We start from the raw sequence: 17,080 nt of genomic DNA, 5'->3' as shown, positions 1-17,080 counted from the left end.
AAGCCATCCACCTGTCTTGGCCTCCCACAGTGCTGGGATTACAGGTATGAGCCATCTTGCCCAGCCATATACCTATCTTTTTAATTTAAAATCATGTTTGGTAAAGACTGTAAAGAATAGCCTTCCCTTCTCATCTATTTGTTTATGGATATCTTTTTATTATCAGTTTGGAGTCATGGATTCCTATTTTATTCAAATTCAATGGGTTTTATTCCATTACAGTCCACACCAGTGTATAGAGATTGTCCTCACTGTTTTTTGTTTTGTTTTTTTTTTCTGTTTCTGTTTTTTTGAGACACAGTCTTGCTCTGTTGCCCAGGCTAGAGTGCAGTGGCACAATCTTGGCTCACTGCAACCTCCGCCTCCCAGGTTCAAGCAATTCTTGTGCCTCAGCCTCCTGAGTAGCTGGGACCACAGGCGCGCACCATCATGCCTGGCTAATTTTTGTATTTTTAGTAGAGAGAGGGTTTCACCATGTTGGCCAGGCTAGTCTTGATCTCCTGACCTCAAGTGATGGGCCCGCCTCGGCCTCCCAAAGTGTTGGGTGTGAGCCACTGCGCCCGGCCTGTCCTTTCTTTTAACAGTTGCGTAGTACTCCACTGCATGGATTTGGTGCAAGGATTGTTTTTAGTGGACTCGGTGAAGTGCTGTATCCCACCTCCAAGAGGTTGCCAAGGGGATCTCAGTCACATATGGATGACATAAGGGAAGAGCCCCCATCCCCACACGTATCTCTCATTCTACTGTGAGACTATTATGATAAAATGAACTGGCTTGTTGGAGGTAAAATAAGGCCACACTTTGTGTGCAGGAGGCAGGCTCCCCAGAAGGGATTGGCTGTTTTCAACCTCATCACCCAAGGGAAAAGAGGGATCTGAGAAGGGAAATGGAAACTTAGTAAGAGGGGCCTTTTGTTCTGTCCCTCTGGGGCCTGAGCTCTAATGGATTTAAAGTCACTCATGGTTACTCCCCTGCTTAACACCATTTATACACAGCCTGTTGCTCTGAGTAATTGACCATGGCTTACAAATCCTTTGTAATCTGGCCTCATCCTTCACTAACCTCAGCCTTCCCTTGCAGAATATTAACCAACTCCTAGCAGCCCCCTGCACATAGCGAGCTCCGTCACACTTCAGACAGCACAGCCCACCCCCATTTACCTGGCTACCTCCTATTCACCGCCTAAAATGAAGCTCGGCATCAACTTTTCCAAGAAGCCTTCTTTCATCACCTCAGGCTGGGTTAAGTAACCGTTTTATGTGCATATTTGCACCCTGGTACGCAGCTCTTTGTGTTATAATTATTTATTTGTCTGTCGCCCTCACGAGACTGTACGTTTCTCAAGCACATGACCCCTCGTTTTAGTTATCATCCTGTCTCCAGCCCCCAGCTTAGTTCCTCACTAGTGTGCTGTATCCCAAATCACAATACACATATGCACCGAGTTATGAGACAGAGAAGGGAATTACAATGCCCCTCTTGACCTCAAACCCTCTCTGCCCACATATCATCCCTAGCTTTGTTGTAAGGCTGTCATTACCCAGGATGAAGTGAAATAGAACCCAAGAGTCTGGCTTCTGCGATTCATCAATCCCGCTTTTCAGTCCCCCATCCTCCCACCTGCTCTGTAGGATGAGAAAACAATTCAAACTAGGGGCACCAGGGGGCGCTCTCAGGCCAAGATGAAATCAAGAAACCATGGTAAACCTAAATTCCAATGTCACATCGTTTTTCCACTGCTCAAGAACCTGCAGTGGCTCCCCATTGCCCACCCTATCTTAAGCTGTTCCCCTATAACCTAAGCCCATCTCATCTGCCCAAGCTCCCACGTGCATGCACCCTCTACCGTGCTGAATTTCTACTTAGCCATGTAACTCACAAGGGTGATGCCAAGGGGTAATGGTGTAGCTAAAACTAGCCCCCTCTCCACTTAGGTAGGTCTGGCTGCGTCAGCCACCCACATCCCTCTGGTGGTTGGGGAGCCCGGGGTTGGATGAAAATCATCCCGGGCTTTGCCAGTGGCCGCGAGTGCCCAGAGCTTCCAGGGGCCTCAGCTCACCATGCACTGCCCCGTGTGTGGCAGTGAAACCCAGGCCCTGACAGGCGCCGTGTAAAAATAAATACATAAATAAAGCTATCCTCAATGCGCTCCAAGTAAACGGATACTGGAAATGAAAGTAGTGGACTAGGCCGGGCAAGGTGGCTCACGCCTGTAATCCCAGCAGTTTGGGAGGCTGAGGCAGGCGGATCACTTGAGGCCAGAAGTTCAAGGCCAGCCTGGCCAACATGGTGAAACCCCATCTCTACTAAAAATACAAAAATTAACCAAGCGTGGTGGTGTGCCTGTAATCCCAGCTACTCAGGAGGCTATGGCAGAAGAATCGCTTGAACCCAGGAGGCAGGGGTTATAGTGAGCCGAGGTCGAGCCACTGCACTTAAGCCTGGGCAAATGAGCAAGACCCTGTCTCAAAAAAAAAAAAAAAAAAGTGGGATTGCTATGTGAATATAATCTCAAGACAAGTCACCTAGCCTCTCCACCAACTCCATCTTCTAGCCGGATGGCTGCTCTGACACTTTCTGATAGGGAAATTCTGTAGTTGTCCATATACGTGCCCCTTTCGTGGGTCCCATCTCTCTCTTTTTGCTTGTGTCATTTCCCCTGCCTCGAAAGATCATTCCTCACTCCTCCGTATCTAAACCTGACCTTTCATTGAAGGCTTCACATTTCCAGAAAGACTTTCCTAGCCAGCACAGTCCACATCGACACTCCCTTTTCTGAATCCCAGTTGCACTTCCTGTCTTTACCACACAACTGAGCTCTTAATTCAGCTGTGATTATTACACATAGACTGCGCAGGTTTTGGAGTTCGTTAGGTAAAACTTGGTTCAAATTTTGGTTCCTTGGAGTGATGACAAAATTCTGGAACTTGATTATGGTGATAATTGCACAACATTGTGAATGTGCTGAATGCCACGGAACGCTGACGTTTAAACTGGTTAGTATTCTGTTATGTGCATTTCACAATTATTTATTTGTTTATTTTTGGAGATGAGGGTCTGCATATGTTGCGCAGGCTGGCCTTGAACTACTGGGCTCAAGCAATCCTCCTACCTCAGCCTCTCGAGTAGCTGGGACCACAGGTACACACCACTGTGCCAGCTGTTAACACAGTTGTTTTTTGTTTGTTTGTTTGTTTGTTTGTTTGTTTTTTAAGACGGAGTCTCACTCTGTCGCCCAGGCTGGAGTGCAGTGGCGTGATGTCGGGTCACTCCAACCACCACCTCCTGGGTTCAAGCAATTCTCCTGCCTCAGCCTCCCGAGTAGCTGGGACTACAGGCGCGCGCGACCACGCCCAGCTAATTTTTGTATTTTTAGTAGAGATGGGGTTTCACCATGTTGGCCAGGATGGTCTCGATTTCTTGACCTCGTGATCCGCCCGCCTCGGCCTCCCAGAGTGCTGGGATTACAGGCATAAACCACCGCGCCCAGCCTCTTTCCTCCCCTCTCTACTCCCGGCTCCAAGATCAGCCCTGGCAGCAGCAGTGAGGGTCCCAGGCATCGCCGGGATGGGACGGAACAAGGCTCCCCTTCTCCAGGGCTCCCCCTGGGATGCTGGCAGCCCCGTGTGGCAGGGAAGAGGAACTGCAGGAGCGTCCTTCAGGGAGGAGAGGGGCCAGAAGACCTCAACATGGCGCCCCCAGGTTTCCCACAGGCCCCCTCCTGTAGACCAGCCGGCCTTCCCCTCAGTGACGACTCAAAGTCAGATTTGAAGAGCTCTCTGGGGACATTCCTCTCCCTGGATGGTGGTATTCTGGGGAGCGGATGTGAACTTCCCTGAAGGGGAGAGGTGTAAACTCCCAGCATCCTGCTACCACCCTCCGCCCCCATCACCCTTCATTCCCCAGGTGCAGGCTGGGGGCAGAGGAGAGGGAAGGGGATTAGGTGCTGGGGCCGGGGAACCGAGACCCAGGGTGTCACCGCTGACAGCAGCGGGGCCCGCAGAGCTGCAGGGAGACAGAGCCGCCTCCCCGCGGCGCCGACGCTGCCATCTGGCTAGAGGGCCCCACTCTTTCTTTAACCAGGGTCACAGCCTCATTGCCTACCCAGGAGGCAGCCCCGAGACGCCCCCTGCGGCCTGGGTTTTCTCCACCCTGTCCCCGCGCCCACCCCAGCTCTGCCATCCCCGGCTGCACCGCTTTGTAAAGGGGACGGCTGGTCAGACCGAATCACTGCGCGGGCCCGCGCTGGGTCGGGCCTGGAGACTGGAGCTGGGGCTTCCGGAGAGCCCCAGGCTCCCCGCGCGCCCATCCACCCGCAGCCGCCTGAGCATTTATGGTAATGTTTGGGTTGGGGCGAGCGGCCGGATCCCCGCCCCCTGCCTCCGCCGGGCGGGACCTCGAGGCCGGCTCCTGGGGAGCTTAGCGCCGGCGCCTTCCCGCCGCGGCCGGGTCCCCTGGGTGGAGGCCCTGGGTGCCGGAGGCCTGAGGTCCGGCAGGTGGGCTGGCCCCCATGCGGAGGCTCCTAAGGCCGGGGCGTACGAGAGGGACAGTCCCAGTCGGTCGGAGGAGGGGTCCGCGGGGTTGGGGACTCCGATCCCGCTCAACCTACCCTAACCACCCACTGCTGCCCACCCAACCCCCGCCTCTGGCTTAAGAGTCCATCATCCCCAGGAAGAGTCCCGATGCATCCACATCCTCTTTCTCCTTCTCTCCCCCCACCCCCTGGCAGGGAAGGGGCTGAGGGAAGAGGCCAGCAGCTCTCAGGGGAGTCGTCGGAATGCTGGGAGCCTGGGAACAGACCCTGCGGTCCCTGGGAAAGCCAGGCTGTGGGAATCCCACCGTCAGCCCCCTCCCCAGGTTGGGCCACCGGATGTCAGAGACCCCAGTTCCCCAACGGGGATCTTTGTGAGGGTGGGCCCCGCCCCCCAGTTCAAGCCCCAGCCTGGCTCGACCCCAGAGTTCAGTAGGCCATCTGTGACGAAGACAGCCCCTCCCCCGCTCTCCGCCCTCCACCCCCCTGCCTGCTCCAACATAATCCTCGCCATTGTGCCCGTCGCCCCCTCCCCCCGCTCCCCCTCTCTAGACCCCTGTACAATGGGGCCTTTGCAGCCTCCAGAATGGAGATGAACTCACGGTTTTTCCAAGTTTAAAAATAGCCCCTCCCATCCCGCAGAAGGCCACCCTCCCTCTCTCCCATGGTGGTGTGGGGTGCACCTCCATCCCGGCTGTGCCTCCTTCCTCCTGCCCTGGGTCAGGTGCGAAGGACATGGGTGAGACAGCATCCGGCGGGAGCGGGGCTGCTTCCCCCGATTCAATCTCTTCCCCCACATCTTCCATCCACCCCCCAGTACAGTATCCGGTTTCCTGCCCCCTACCCTTTTCCACCCTGTTTTCACTCCTTCAGTATAATCTTCTCCTACTCACACCCACATTCTGGAAAAATTCTCCAACTTCCGCACCCCCTCCAAAGACCCAGGCCGGATCCTATTATCTGGCCTGGCCAGGGGGTTCCCCAGTCTCGGTAACTGCCAAGATTGTTGGGACTCCCACCCCATGTCCTCACAGCAGCTGCAAACACCTCTTTATCAGCTTCCTTCCTCAAGCTACTTCTGACCCACCCTTCTCATATCCTCACATCCTGGTCAAGGCCCCTGGATCCAGAAGGGTGGGTCAGAAGTCGCTAAGTTCCCTTTGCTGGAGCTGAGAGAGGACACTTGGGTTCCAGTCTTGCCCCTTCATGGCCTCTGGGGACAGGTCCATCCTTGTCTTTTTACCTCCAACTCCCCAGGGCTCCACTTCTCCTTACAATGAGCTGAAAGCTCCACCCATCCAGGAGACTGTGGCTGAGGAGCCCAACCAGGACCCCCACCCCACCTGGCCTCAGTTTCTCCACCTGTGGTCAGACCTATACCAGAGACACGCAGAGGGCATTATGCGCAGGAGGGTCCCCTCATGTGTGAGGGGCCCAGGTCCACCATGGGGCTGGAGGAAAGCAGCCTTCTTGCCTGCAACCCAACGAGGGAAAAAAGAAGAAGAATTAGGACTCTGCCCCCAGGGCCTCTTCTGGCCCTGGCCTACATCTGAGCCAGGCTCTTCCAACCCAGTCCAGGTGCTGGGTCCCTGCAGGGTAGACGGCCATGGCCTCCTCCTCCAACTCCCTTCTGCTGGCTGTCACTCCTGTCCTGCTGGAAGTCCCGCAGCCACCTTCTCTCCCCTGGGGCTGCCGGAGCACTAGCCTCTGGCCTCTAAGAAGAGCTGAGGGCTGATCCCCTTCACCTTCCGCTCCCTCCACCCTGCTCCCTGCCTCCACTCCTGAGTCCTCTCCGAGGTCCTGACCCCTCTTTAGTTTGGAATCCCAAAGTGCCCACCTCATGAAACCATCCCAAAGCTATCTGTCCCCTGAGGCTATGACCCACTTCCGAGCAGCCTAGACAGCCCCAGGCTACTGGCTTCCTTAAAGGACAGTCTTCTGTGCTTGTTTGGTGGGGCCATGCGAAGGGACGTCACCCTGGGCTCTAGGCTCTGACCTCATTTCCCTTTCACCGCAGAGACGAATCCTCCACCCCCACCTGGCTTCACTCTCCTCCAGCGGAAGAAGAATTCAGAACTGACTGTCCTTGGTGGTTAGCTGGCTTTGTTTTCAGGCCAGAGAGGCGAACGATTAGTTAATGGTGTTAAGTGAAGGAAGGGGGTTGGGCAGGGAAGCCAGCTCCATGCCCAGCCGGGCCTGCCAGGGCAAACGGCATCCTTCAGCCATTCCCACTCCAGCCCAGCAGACAAAACATTCTCATCTAGTCAGCTCTGGGCCTGGGGCCAGTCCATACATTCACTCTGGAGGGCGAGCCAGCGTCCTCCTCTTGCTCTCCCTGCAGGCTCCAGGCTCCAGGCCCCTGGCCCGGTGGGCCTGGGCTCTGCACAGCCTCTGGCTGGAGACTAATGGCATTGGAGGAGGGGTCGAGAAGGCTCTGAAAGACAAGGCTGGTGTGGTTTTCCAGTCATCTCTGCGTCATCAAAACGCCACCCTGGAGCATGCTCTCAAGTCACCTGGCCATCTCCGGGGTTTGCTGGCTCACCCTCCACCTCCCCCAGCGAGCAGAGGGGTGGCCCCGCTGGGCAACAGACCTCTCCCCAAATCCAGGCCCCTATTTGGCACTCCCTGGTGGAGGCGCATCAGCAGATGTGGACCCCTTTTCTGAGGCCAGGCTGCTGGGGTCAGAGTGAGGCAAGAGCACCTCCCCCTCCCTAGAGCCTTAGTTCAAGAGGCCAGAAGACCCAGGGAGAAGCCGGCGTTTTGGGAGAAGGGGAGCTGCAGAGCTCCCCACCCAAGCAGGTCTGATTTGATTCTTCCCTCAGCTATGGACCCACAGTCAATAGGGCTGGGGAAGACATGGGGTGGGGGAAGATCAGCGCTGCCGGGATCCTTTCAATCATCAGGAACAGCAACAGGTTTGCAGGGTCAGGCTGGGGACCCTCGCCCATTAACTCTTTCTTCTCCCTGTTTCTTTCTCTTAGGTGAGGGGAAACTGAGTTCCAGGGTAGGCTCCAGAGTGAAGAGGGAAGAAACATGATTCTCAAGGCCCAGGTCTGGACAAGTGTGAACACCTTGGGCCTGCGAATTCAGCCCCCTCCTTCCTTTCTCTGGTCAAAGGCTAGACTTGCAGGAGCTTGCGTTTGAAGGGACAGCCCAGAAGGCATCGTCTGCACTCCCCATACAGGTACTTCTGGGTCTGTGGGACTGGCGCAGGGTTCTTCTCCCAAAGCTGCCAGCACTGAGGCTGAGGCAGTGTCAGGCCGGCGGCAGCGGCAGTGGTGCCATCGTTCTGGGAAGCGATAGAGGCCGGCCTGAATTCTCTGTGGCAAGGGAGGGGAGCCCAAGTGGGAGGCCCCTTGGGGACACCGAGGACCAGGTCCGCTACTGCTCCTCCCCCAGGAGGTACCCTAGGGGCTACATTGGCTGGCAGGGGCTGAGCAGCGGTGAGCCTGGCTGGCTTCGACCCGGGGCGACTCCGGGCATCCGGGACAGCTTCTCCTCGCTGCCACCTCGGCCAGTCAGACCCCGAGACACCTGTCACTACCCCCTCAGCCTTCCCAAGCCAGGAGCCTGGGAGTCCGGCTCTGGCCTACCTCCGGCAGCGCTCCTAGGCGCAGCTCCCGGGCTGGCGGCGCCGGGGCCCGCCCCCTAGGGCTGCGGCGCGCGGGGCGGGGGCTGGGGGCTGCGCGGGGCGGGGCGGGCCCGGACGCTCCGGGCCCCCTCCCCCGCCCCCCTGACGTCAGCCCCCGGCAGCCTCGAGCTGCTCACTTGGCTCTCGCCCTCCGGCCGGGAAGCATGGGGCTTCCCAGGCTGGTCTGCGCCTTCTTGCTCGCCGCCTGCTGCTGCTGTCCTCGCGTCGCGGGTGAGTGAGTTCTCAGGGGGGCCGCGCCCCGGCTAGGGGTCTGCGGTGGAGCGTGCCAGGGAGCAGAGCCAGCGGCGCGGCGGGGTCGGGGCGTTGCGTCTGGGAGGACGAGCCTCCTCCCTGGGTCCCCGATCCCCGGGCGCCTTGCGCGCGAGCAACTCTTCTTTGCAGCCAGTTTGCAGCCGGGATTCTAGAGTATCCCGGGAGCAGCACTCGGAAGGCGGGGAGGAGGCTGCTTCTGGGAACGAGAAGGGGTGGAGCTCAGCCTTTCGGGGTGCTGGGGGGTGGGTGGTCCCTGAGGTGCTCACTCTGGGGGCCCGCAATTGAAGCCGGGCAGGAGGCGCAGCTGGGGCGCATCCTCAAAGCCTGAATTCCGCGCCCGCCTGTTGCTGGAAAAGGCAGCTTCCTTCGCTGGAGGGGGTGCGCCGACCCACCCCTTCCCCCTTCTGCCTGGGCATCACGCCAGGCTGGAGGTGAGCGAGAGCGGGAGGTTCGGCGGCTCCCGCCCGAGCTGGGCGTTGGCAGGGGTTGCGGGGCGGTGTGGGTCGCCTCGCGCCTCCCCGAGTGATGGGATCATAGGGGACAGAGATGAGGGATGGAGGATTCCCATACTGGAAGCGCCCGCTGGCTTATTTTGGGGACCACATTCAGGTGGGAAGTGCGCCCGGGCACCTCGGAGCGTTTCTCCGGATCCGCCTGGTAGCAGGGCGCTCTCGGGTCCACGCTGCCCTTGTATGGCCCGCAGCGGTGTCGCGTGTTTCTCTTGGCTCCCATTCCGCCGTCCCAGCCGCTGTCCGGCTGGGGAAGGGGAGGGCTAGGCAATACCCAGCTCGCTGGCCTCGTGCCCAGTGCCAACCATGTCCCTGGGGTATTCCAGGCTACTGCCTCCCAGGCTGACTTTATTTCTGGGGAAAGGGCTAAATCGGGCTCCACAGTTGCAGCCGGTCCAGCTCCACCCTGCCCTGCTCTTCTAGCTCTGGGAGGAGTCAGGGGTCTGAGGCTCTGGGTTGGAGACCCCACCTTCCACCTGCCCTCCTTGTCCGAGAGCCAAGGTAACAACCCAGGCATCCCAGAGCCCAGGCAGATGGTGTCGAGTGACATCACCTCCTCACAGGGCTGGCAGCACGCTGGCACCACTGACGTCACTCCTGCCCACTGCCTGGCCCTTGCCCTGACCCCTGGGGGAGACTCTGACCTCTCCATCCTTACCAGCTACCTAGGGTGGGGTCCGCGGGTGTGTGCGGAGTGTTCATGGAGGTGCTGCTGAGGGAGCATGAGACCGGAACTTCCGCCAGAGTTAGCCCGCTGGGGAGTTAGGGCAGGGATTTTGGAGGGCAGAGGGTAGAGCAGTGGTGTCTTCCCCTGGCGGTGGTGACACAAAAGGGCCTGTGTGCCCCAGCCTGGCACATGCTTTGCATTCCCACACTCTGAGCTCACCCGGAGAGGAGGGGGCCTGGAAGGAAAGGGGCCTTCCTCTTGGCCCCGAGCCTAGGTTGCCCCTTTCTGCCCCTCTACCAGCCTCAGCTGGAGCTGTTCGGTGCTCAGTCTCTGCTCAATCTCTGCTCGGCTCCAAGGACCTGGGATTTCCTGGGCGGGGAGAGGGCTGGCCCAGGTGGGGCGCGGGTCGGGGGGTAGAGCGTTCAGAGGACAGGGCCCTCTGCAGACCCTCTGAGTGGCAGGAAAAACAGCTGCAGCAGCGCTGCGAGGGGAGGGGCGGACAGCAGCCGGAGCTGACACAGCTGCGGGGGCCCCGCCTCCCTCCCCCAGGTGTGCCCGGAGAGGCTGAGCAGCCTGCGCCTGAGCTGGTGGAGGTGGAAGTGGGCAGCACAGCCCTTCTGAAGTGCGGCCTCTCCCAGTCCCAAGGCAACCTCAGCCATGTCGACTGGTTTTCTGTGAGTGCTTGGGCTCCTGCAAGAGCAGCCCGGGGAGGGAGACTCTGCCCCTCTTGTAGCCCAGGACCCTTCTCCTCCTCTGTGTCTCCTCCCATTAGGTCCACAAGGAGAAGCGGACGCTCATCTTCCGTGTGCGCCAGGGCCAGGGCCAGAGCGAACCTGGGGAGTACGAGCAGCGGCTCAGCCTCCAGGACAGAGGGGCTACTCTGGCCCTGACTCAAGTCACCCCCCAAGACGAGCGCATCTTCTTGTGCCAGGGCAAGCGCCCTCGGTCCCAGGAGTACCGCATCCGGCTCCGCGTCTACAGTGCGTGACCCTGTGTCTGCCAGCAGGGTAGTGAGGGTGGTGGGACGTGGCCAGATGTCCCCCTCATTTCTATTTTCTTGTAGAAGCTCCGGAGGAGCCAAACATCCAGGTCAACCCCCTGGGCATCCCTGTGAACAGTAAGGAGCCTGAGGAGGTGAGATGTGTGGCAGGTGGGCTGGGCAGCTGGTGCGCAGCCGCTGAGATGGGGCTTGAAGGGGGCTCGGAGGCAGGGAGACTCACACCCTGTGCTCTTTAGGTCGCTACCTGTGTAGGGAGGAACGGGTACCCCATTCCTCAAGTCATCTGGTACAAGAATGGCCGGCCTCTGAAGGAGGAGAAGAACCGTGAGTAGCCCTTTCTCCCAAAAGCCACCCTTGGGCCAGGTGTGGTAGCTCACACCTGTAATCTCGGTGCTTTGGGAGGCCAAGGCAGGAGGATCTCTGGAGGCCAGGAGTTCAAGACCACCTTGGACAACATAGGGTGACCCTGTCTCTACAGAAAATAAAAAAATTAGCCAGGCATGGTGGTGTGTGCCTGTGGTCCCAGATACTTGGGAGGCTGAGGCAGGAGGATCATATGAGCCCAGGAAATGAAGGCTGCAGTGAGCTAGGATTGCGCCACCACACTCTGGCCTGGATGACAGAGCGAGACCCCATCTCTTAAAAAGAGCTGTCCCTATGGTACTACACAGGAACTGCCTTACATTTTCTTTAAGCTTTTAACTTAGAAAAATTATACAAATGGTACTTGAAAATATTTTCATGAGAATTTAAACTGACAAAAAATCTAGAAGTTTCTTCTTGCCTGAGACCCCCCCCTCCCAAAAATAATCTCTGCTATCAGGGTGTGTTCTTTCAAGCCTATTTCTATGTATTTGCTTATATATAGAAATATTTCTAGAATGATATAGGCTTCTGTTTTTTATTATCTAAATCAGTCATTCTTAACCAGGGGTGATTTTGTACCCCCTCCTCCTAGGAGATATTTGGCAATGTCTGGAGATATTTTTGGTTGTCACACATGGAGTGGGTGCTACTGCCATCTAGTAGGTAGAGAGACCAAGGATGTTGCTAACATCCTATAGGGCACAGGACAGCCCCCACAATAAAGAATCAACGTGGCCTAAAACATCAGTAGTGCTGGCTGGGCTCACGCCTGTAATCCCAGCACTTTTGGAGGCCAAGGTGGGTGGATCACCTGAGGTCGGGAGTTCAAGACCAGCCTGTCCAACAGGGAGAAACCCCATCTCTACTGAAAATACAAAAGTAGCCGGGCGTGGTGGCGCATGTCTGTAATCCCAGCTACTCAGGAGGCTGAGGCAGGAGAATCACTTGAAGCCAGGAGGGAGGTGGAGGTTGCAGTGAGCTGAGATTGTACCACTGCACTCCAGCCTGGGCAACAATGAGTGAAACTCTGTCTGAAAAAAAAAAAAAAAAAAAAAAAATTATCAGTAGTGCTGAGAAACCCTGGTCTAAGTGGTGGTGTATGGTATACATTGTTAGACAATTTCTTTTATACAATGTTTCTGGGTCAGTCTATTTAGATCAACTGATCGTTTTGCTTACTGCCAAGTTTTCCATACTATGCATAGCAGGTAGTCGAGTTCACCATTCCCCATTTAGTGGACCTCTAGACGGCTGCTCGTTTTTATCATTGCAGCATTCTTTGCACATATCCTTGGATATGAGCAGACATGAAAATGTTTTTCTAGGGTTGACACTGAGCAGTAAAAGTGCTGGGTTGAAGGGTTTCCAGCTTGCATTTGTACCTGGCCTTCTACAGGGGACAGGGGGCTATTTAGATGGTCCCCTGCCAACCCCGGTGGACAACCCTAGGGTGGGGCCGGAGGTGGGGCTGAGGCTGAGTCTTCCTGCCCTTCCTCCCTGCCCAGGGGTCCACATTCAGTCGTCCCAGACTGTGGAGTCGAGTGGTTTGTACACCTTGCAGAGTATTCTGAAGGCACAGCTGGTTAAAGAAGACAAAGATGCCCAGTTTTACTGTGAGCTCAACTACCGGCTGCCCAGTGGGAACCACATGAAGGAGTCCAGGGAAGTCACCGTCCCTGTTTTCTGTGAGTACTAACCTGACTCTCTGCTTACTGGGGCTGGGGCTGCTGGAAACTCCTGCTGGCTTCCCCCTTATCCAGCCCAGGGTTGACTCATGGGCCAAGAGCTACCCCCTTTGCCTATGCAGACCCGACAGAGAAAGTGTGGTTGGAAGTGGAGCCCGTGGGAATGCTGAAGGAAGGGGACCGCGTGGAAATCAGGTGTTTGGCTGATGGCAACCCTCCACCACACTTCAGCATCAGCAAGCAGGTGTGGGGGCTTTGTGCTGGGTGCAGGTGGGGGTGCAAGCAGAGATCCAAGTGGAGTGGCGGGAGGGGCACTCTGCTCACCTCCCCAATCCTCCCTAGAACCCCAGCACCAGGGAGGCAGAGGAAGAGACAACCAACGACAATGGGGTCCTGGTGCTGGAGCCTGCCCGGAAGGAACACAGTGGGCGCTATGAATGTCAGGGCCTGGACTTGGACACCATGATATCGCTGCTGAGTGAACCACAGGAACTACTGGTGAACTGTGAGGGGCTGGGGACCCAGGACAGGGGGACCAGGCTGGGGCAATAGGGAACTGGCCCCGCCCTGCCCTGCCCTGGGTGACATGATTGCTGTACCCCCAGATGTGTCTGACGTCCGAGTGAGTCCCGCAGCCCCTGAGAGAGAGGAAGGCGGCAGCCTCACCCTGACCTGTGAGGCAGAGAGTAGCCAGGACCTCGAGTTCCAGTGGCTGAGAGAAGAGGTACCCAGGCGGGTCTGGGGCAAGGGGCTGATGGGGTGGGTGGGGCTGGGGGTGACAAGAATGTGCTCTTTCCCAGACCCTCTGACCCATCTCTCATCCCAGACAGGCCAGGTGCTGGAAAGGGGGCCTGTGCTTCAGTTGCATGACCTGAAGCGGGAGGCAGGAGGCGGCTATCGCTGCGTGGCATCTGTGCCCAGCATACCCGGCCTGAACCGCACACAGCTGGTCAACGTGGCCATTTTTGGTGAGGCCCTCCCTCTGGGTAGAGACCAGGTCACCCCAAGTGGGGTGGTTTTTAAGCTCTTTGACAAAAAGCCACCTGCTGCCCTGGGGAGCTCTGGTGCGGAGGGGGAGGCAGGCTAGCTGGGCTCGCCGCCTCACCTCTCCCTACCTCCCCAAGGCCCCCCTTGGATGGCATTCAAGGAGAGGAAGGTGCGGGTGAAAGAGAATATGGTGTTGAATCTGTCTTGTGAAGCGTCAGGGCACCCCCGGCCCACCATCTCCTGGAACGTCAACGGCACGGTAAGCGGGTGTCTCATCTGCCACACTCTCCTAATCCCTGTCTGGGCTTTGTGGCCAGGACCAGAGATCCTCCCCATCCCCTGAGCTGCCTCCTTCCTTTCCTCGCAGGCAAGTGAACAAGACCAAGATCCACAGCGAGTCCTGAGCACCCTGAATGTCCTCGTGACCCCGGAGCTGTTGGAGACAGGTGTTGAATGCACGGCCTCCAACGACCTGGGCAAAAACACCAGCGTCCTCTTCCTGGAGCTGGGTGAGGGCTGCATCCCTGCAGGGGATGGCAGGGGCAGGCCCAGGCACGGGCAGTAACTTGCGCTTCTCCTAACACACCTCCCTCTGCCTCCTAGTCAATTTAACCACCCTCACACCAGACTCCAACACAACCACTGGCCTCAGCACTTCCACTGCCAGTCCTCATACCAGAGCCAACAGCACCTCCACAGGTAAGCCAGGCCTGGCAAGAGAACAGGGCTGTGCCAGGGCATCCTTTCTGCCCTGTCCCTCCCCAGAGAGCCCTGTCCAGAAAGGTGAGTAGCAGCCCCATCTTGTCGGCCCTGGACTGGCTGGGGCAACGATGGTGATGAGGTGGCCTGGGGCAGGGAGTGACGAGGAGTGTCTTTGTGGCGCAGAGAGAAAGCTGCCGGAGCCGGAGAGCCGGGGCGTGGTCATCGTGGCTGTGATTGTGTGCATCCTGGTCCTGGCGGTGCTGGGCGCTGTCCTCTATTTCCTCTATAAGAAGGGCAAGCTGCCGTGCAGGCGCTCAGGCAAGCAGGAGATGTAAGCCCAACATCGGCCCCTCCGCCCCCGCCCGTTTTGCCACCCAGCCTGCTGCCTGCCCAGCGCCCGCCTGCCCCTTGAGAGCAGGAGTGGGGCCCTGGGTCAGGGTGCTGCCTGCTCCACTGCCCACTGCCCAGCTTCCATCAGCCACGTGGTCTCATGACCTGCTTCCCTGCCCTGGGCTGGCCCTGGAGCAAGGAGCCCTCATCCATTCCACATCCTTCACAGCGGGCCCTTCTCTTCCTGTGGCCCTGAGGTACCAACCTCTCACCTCCCTCCCTCCTCCCAGCACGCTGCCCCCGTCTCGTAAGAGCGAATTTGTAGTTGAAGTTAAGTCAGATAAGCTCCCAGAAGAGATGGGCCTCCTGCAGGGCAGCAGCGGTGACAAGAGGGCTCCGGGAGACCAGGTAGGAGGCGGTTCCTGTGGCCAGAGCCTGCCACATCCTCAGGGACCGGGGGCAGTAGGGACTAACGGTTCTAACTCTCTATCCTTCATCCCTCTTTGTCGGAGATAGGGAGCAGGCCCCATCTTGCCTTCTTAACACTACTCACAGATGGCAGGGCCAAGCACCTGGCTGAGGGAGCTTGGAGGAAGACTGAGAAAGACCCTGTCCCATCACCTTTTCCTGACCAATGCCCGTGGCTCTGGGTGTGGCCATTTCACCAGTGCAGTCAGACGGGGGCCGCCCTCCTTCCCTGGCCTGCCATGCCCATCCTAGCTTCCTCCCCAACGCTGCCCACCAAATTCATCGGCTTCTGCTTCCATCTCTCCTTCCTCTCGGTGCTCACACCTTCAACTCAGCACCGTCTCCGTGTTCCCCTCTTCTCCTCTACCCACTTTTAGGGAGAGAAATACATCGATCTGAGGCATTAGCCCCGAATCACTTCAGCTCCCTTCCCTGCCTGGACCATTCCCAGCTCCCTGCTCACTCTTCTCTCAGCCAAAGCCTCCAAAGGGACTAGAGAGAAGCCTCCTGCTCCCCTCGCCTGCACACCCCCTTTCAGAGGGCCACTGGGTTAGGACCTGAGGACCTCACTTGGCCCTGCAAGGCCCGCTTTTCAGGGACCAGTCCACCACCATCTCCACGTTGAGTGAAGCTCATCCCAAGCAAGGAGCCCCAGTCTCCCGAGCGGGTAGGAGAGTTTCTTGCAGAACGTGTTTTTTCTTTACACACATTATGGCTGTAAATACCTGGCTCCTGCCAGCAGCTGAGCTGGGTAGCCTCTCTGAGCTGGTTTCCTGCCCCAAAGGCTGGCTTCCATCATCCAGGTGCACCACTGAAGTGAGGACACACCGGAGCCAGGCGCCTGCTCATGTTGAAGTGCGTTGTTCACACCCGCTCCGGAGAGCACCCCAGCAGCATCCAGAAGCAGCTGCAGTGTTGCTGCCACCACCCTCCTGTCTGCCTCTTCAAAGTCTCCTGTGACATTTTTTCTTTGGTCAGAAGCCAGGAACTGGTATAATTCCTTAAAAGATACGTGCCGGGGCCAGGCGCGGTGGCTCACGCCTGTAATCCCAGCACTTTGGGAGGCCGAGGCGGGCGGATCACAAGGTCAGGACGAGACCATCCTGGCTAACACGGTGAAACCCCGTCTCTACTAAAAATACAAAAAAAAAAATTAGCTAGGCGTAGTGGTTGGCACCTATAGTCCCAGCTACTCGGAAGGCTGAAGCAGGAGAATGGTATGAATCTAGGAGGTGGAGCTTGCAGTGAGCCGAGACCGTGCCACTGCACTCCAGCCTGGGCAACACAGCGAGACTCCGTCTCGAGGAAAAAAAAAAAAAAAACGTGCCTGCAGTGAGGAAGCTGGGCACTGTTTTTGAGTTCAGGTGAATTAGCCTCAATCCCCCGTGTTCACTTGGCTCCCATAGCCCTCTTGATGGATCACGTAAGACTGAAAGGCAGGGGGGAGCAGACAAAGATGAGGTCTACACTGTCCTTCATGGGGATTAAAGCTATGGTTATATTTGCACCAAACTTCTACAAACCAAGCTCAGGGCCCCAACCCTAGAAGGGCCCAAATGAGAGAATGGTACTTAGGGATGGAAAACAGGGGCCTGGCTAGAGCTTCGGGTGTGTGTGTCTGTCTGTGTGTATGCATACGTATGTGTGTATATATGGTTTTGTCAGGTGTGTAAATTTGCAAATTGTTTCCTTTATATATGTATGTGTATATATATATATGAAAAATAAAGCTTAATTGTCCCAGAAATCATACATTGCTTTTTATTCATCATGGGTACCACAGGAACCTGGGGGCCTGTGAAACTACAACCAAAAGGCACACAAAACCGTTTCCAGTTGGCAGCAGAGATCAGGAGTTACCTCTGCTTCTGAGCAAATGGCTCAAGTTCTACCACAAAACAGACAGTCACCCTACTTTTCAGCAGCAAAAC

At 57.2% G+C, this 17,080-nt stretch overlaps 2 protein-coding genes and 1 non-coding gene across 8 annotated transcripts; all 3 read left to right on the top strand.

The window, feature by feature from the left end:
- The first annotated feature begins 1,703 nt into the window (after positions 1 to 1,703).
- Positions 1,704 to 7,711, top strand: LOC134731260 (uncharacterized). 2 transcript variants are annotated; one of them, XM_063608839.1, is made up of 3 exons: positions 1,704 to 4,336; positions 4,730 to 4,857; positions 7,513 to 7,711. In XM_063608839.1, the coding sequence occupies exons 1-3, from the start codon at positions 3,802 to 3,804 to the stop codon at positions 7,525 to 7,527; spliced, it is 678 nt and encodes a 225-aa protein (XP_063464909.1). In that variant the 5' UTR covers positions 1,704 to 3,801; the 3' UTR covers positions 7,528 to 7,711. The 2 variants fall into 2 exon arrangements, with proteins under 2 accessions (XP_063464909.1, XP_063464910.1); XM_063608840.1 differs by lacking the exon at positions 4,730 to 4,857.
- Positions 1,989 to 2,105, top strand: LOC112441324 (small nucleolar RNA ACA64). Its single transcript, XR_003029253.1, has one exon. It is a non-coding gene; the product is annotated as a small nucleolar RNA ACA64 (small nucleolar RNA).
- A 528-nt stretch (positions 7,712 to 8,239) lies between the features above and the next one.
- MCAM (melanoma cell adhesion molecule) lies at positions 8,240 to 16,899 on the top strand. 5 transcript variants are annotated; one of them, XR_004665267.3, is made up of 17 exons: positions 8,240 to 8,393; positions 10,161 to 10,285; positions 10,384 to 10,591; positions 10,675 to 10,745; positions 10,848 to 10,935; positions 12,483 to 12,662; positions 12,785 to 12,906; positions 13,005 to 13,167; positions 13,268 to 13,386; positions 13,489 to 13,630; positions 13,787 to 13,908; positions 14,017 to 14,158; positions 14,253 to 14,348; positions 14,535 to 14,682; positions 14,972 to 15,089; positions 15,527 to 15,816; positions 15,953 to 16,899. XR_004665267.3 is itself a non-coding variant. In XM_063608838.1 (16 exons), exons 1-16 carry the CDS (start codon positions 8,327 to 8,329, stop codon positions 15,554 to 15,556), a joined length of 1,917 nt encoding a protein of 638 aa, XP_063464908.1. In that variant the 5' UTR covers positions 8,240 to 8,326; the 3' UTR covers positions 15,557 to 16,899. The 5 variants fall into 5 exon arrangements, 4 of the variants coding, with proteins under 4 accessions (XP_063464908.1, XP_034789775.2, XP_034789777.2 ...); XM_063608838.1 differs by having other exon boundaries at positions 14,277 to 14,348; positions 15,527 to 16,899; XM_034933884.3 differs by having other exon boundaries at positions 15,527 to 16,899.
- The last annotated feature ends 181 nt before the right edge of the window (positions 16,900 to 17,080 follow it).

The sequence above is a fragment of the Pan paniscus genome, chromosome 9 (assembly GCF_029289425.2).
Source record: "Pan paniscus chromosome 9, NHGRI_mPanPan1-v2.0_pri, whole genome shotgun sequence".
Taxonomy (NCBI): domain Eukaryota; kingdom Metazoa; phylum Chordata; class Mammalia; order Primates; family Hominidae; genus Pan; species Pan paniscus.
The sequence above is the reverse complement of the archived record's forward strand: the minus strand, read 5'-3'. Positions and strand labels throughout refer to the sequence as shown.

What these genes read in the sequence shown, in the direction of transcription:
- LOC134731260 (XM_063608839.1), top strand. Translation starts at nt 3,802, where the DNA reads ATGGTGGTATTCTGGGGAGCGGATGTGAACTTCCCTGAAGGGGAGAGG. An exon ending in CAGCCGCCTGAGCATTTATG is followed by an intron (nt 4,337 to 4,729) that starts GTAATGTTTGGG and finishes ACCCCCTGGCAG; the next exon opens with GGAAGGGGCTGAGGGAAGAG.
- MCAM (XM_034933884.3), top strand. Translation starts at nt 8,327, where the DNA reads ATGGGGCTTCCCAGGCTGGTCTGCGCCTTCTTGCTCGCCGCCTGCTGC. An exon ending in ACTTCAGCATCAGCAAGCAG is followed by an intron (nt 12,907 to 13,004) that starts GTGTGGGGGCTT and finishes AATCCTCCCTAG; the next exon opens with AACCCCAGCACCAGGGAGGC. An exon ending in CGCTCAGGCAAGCAGGAGAT is followed by an intron (nt 14,683 to 14,971) that starts GTAAGCCCAACA and finishes CCCTCCTCCCAG; the next exon opens with CACGCTGCCCCCGTCTCGTA.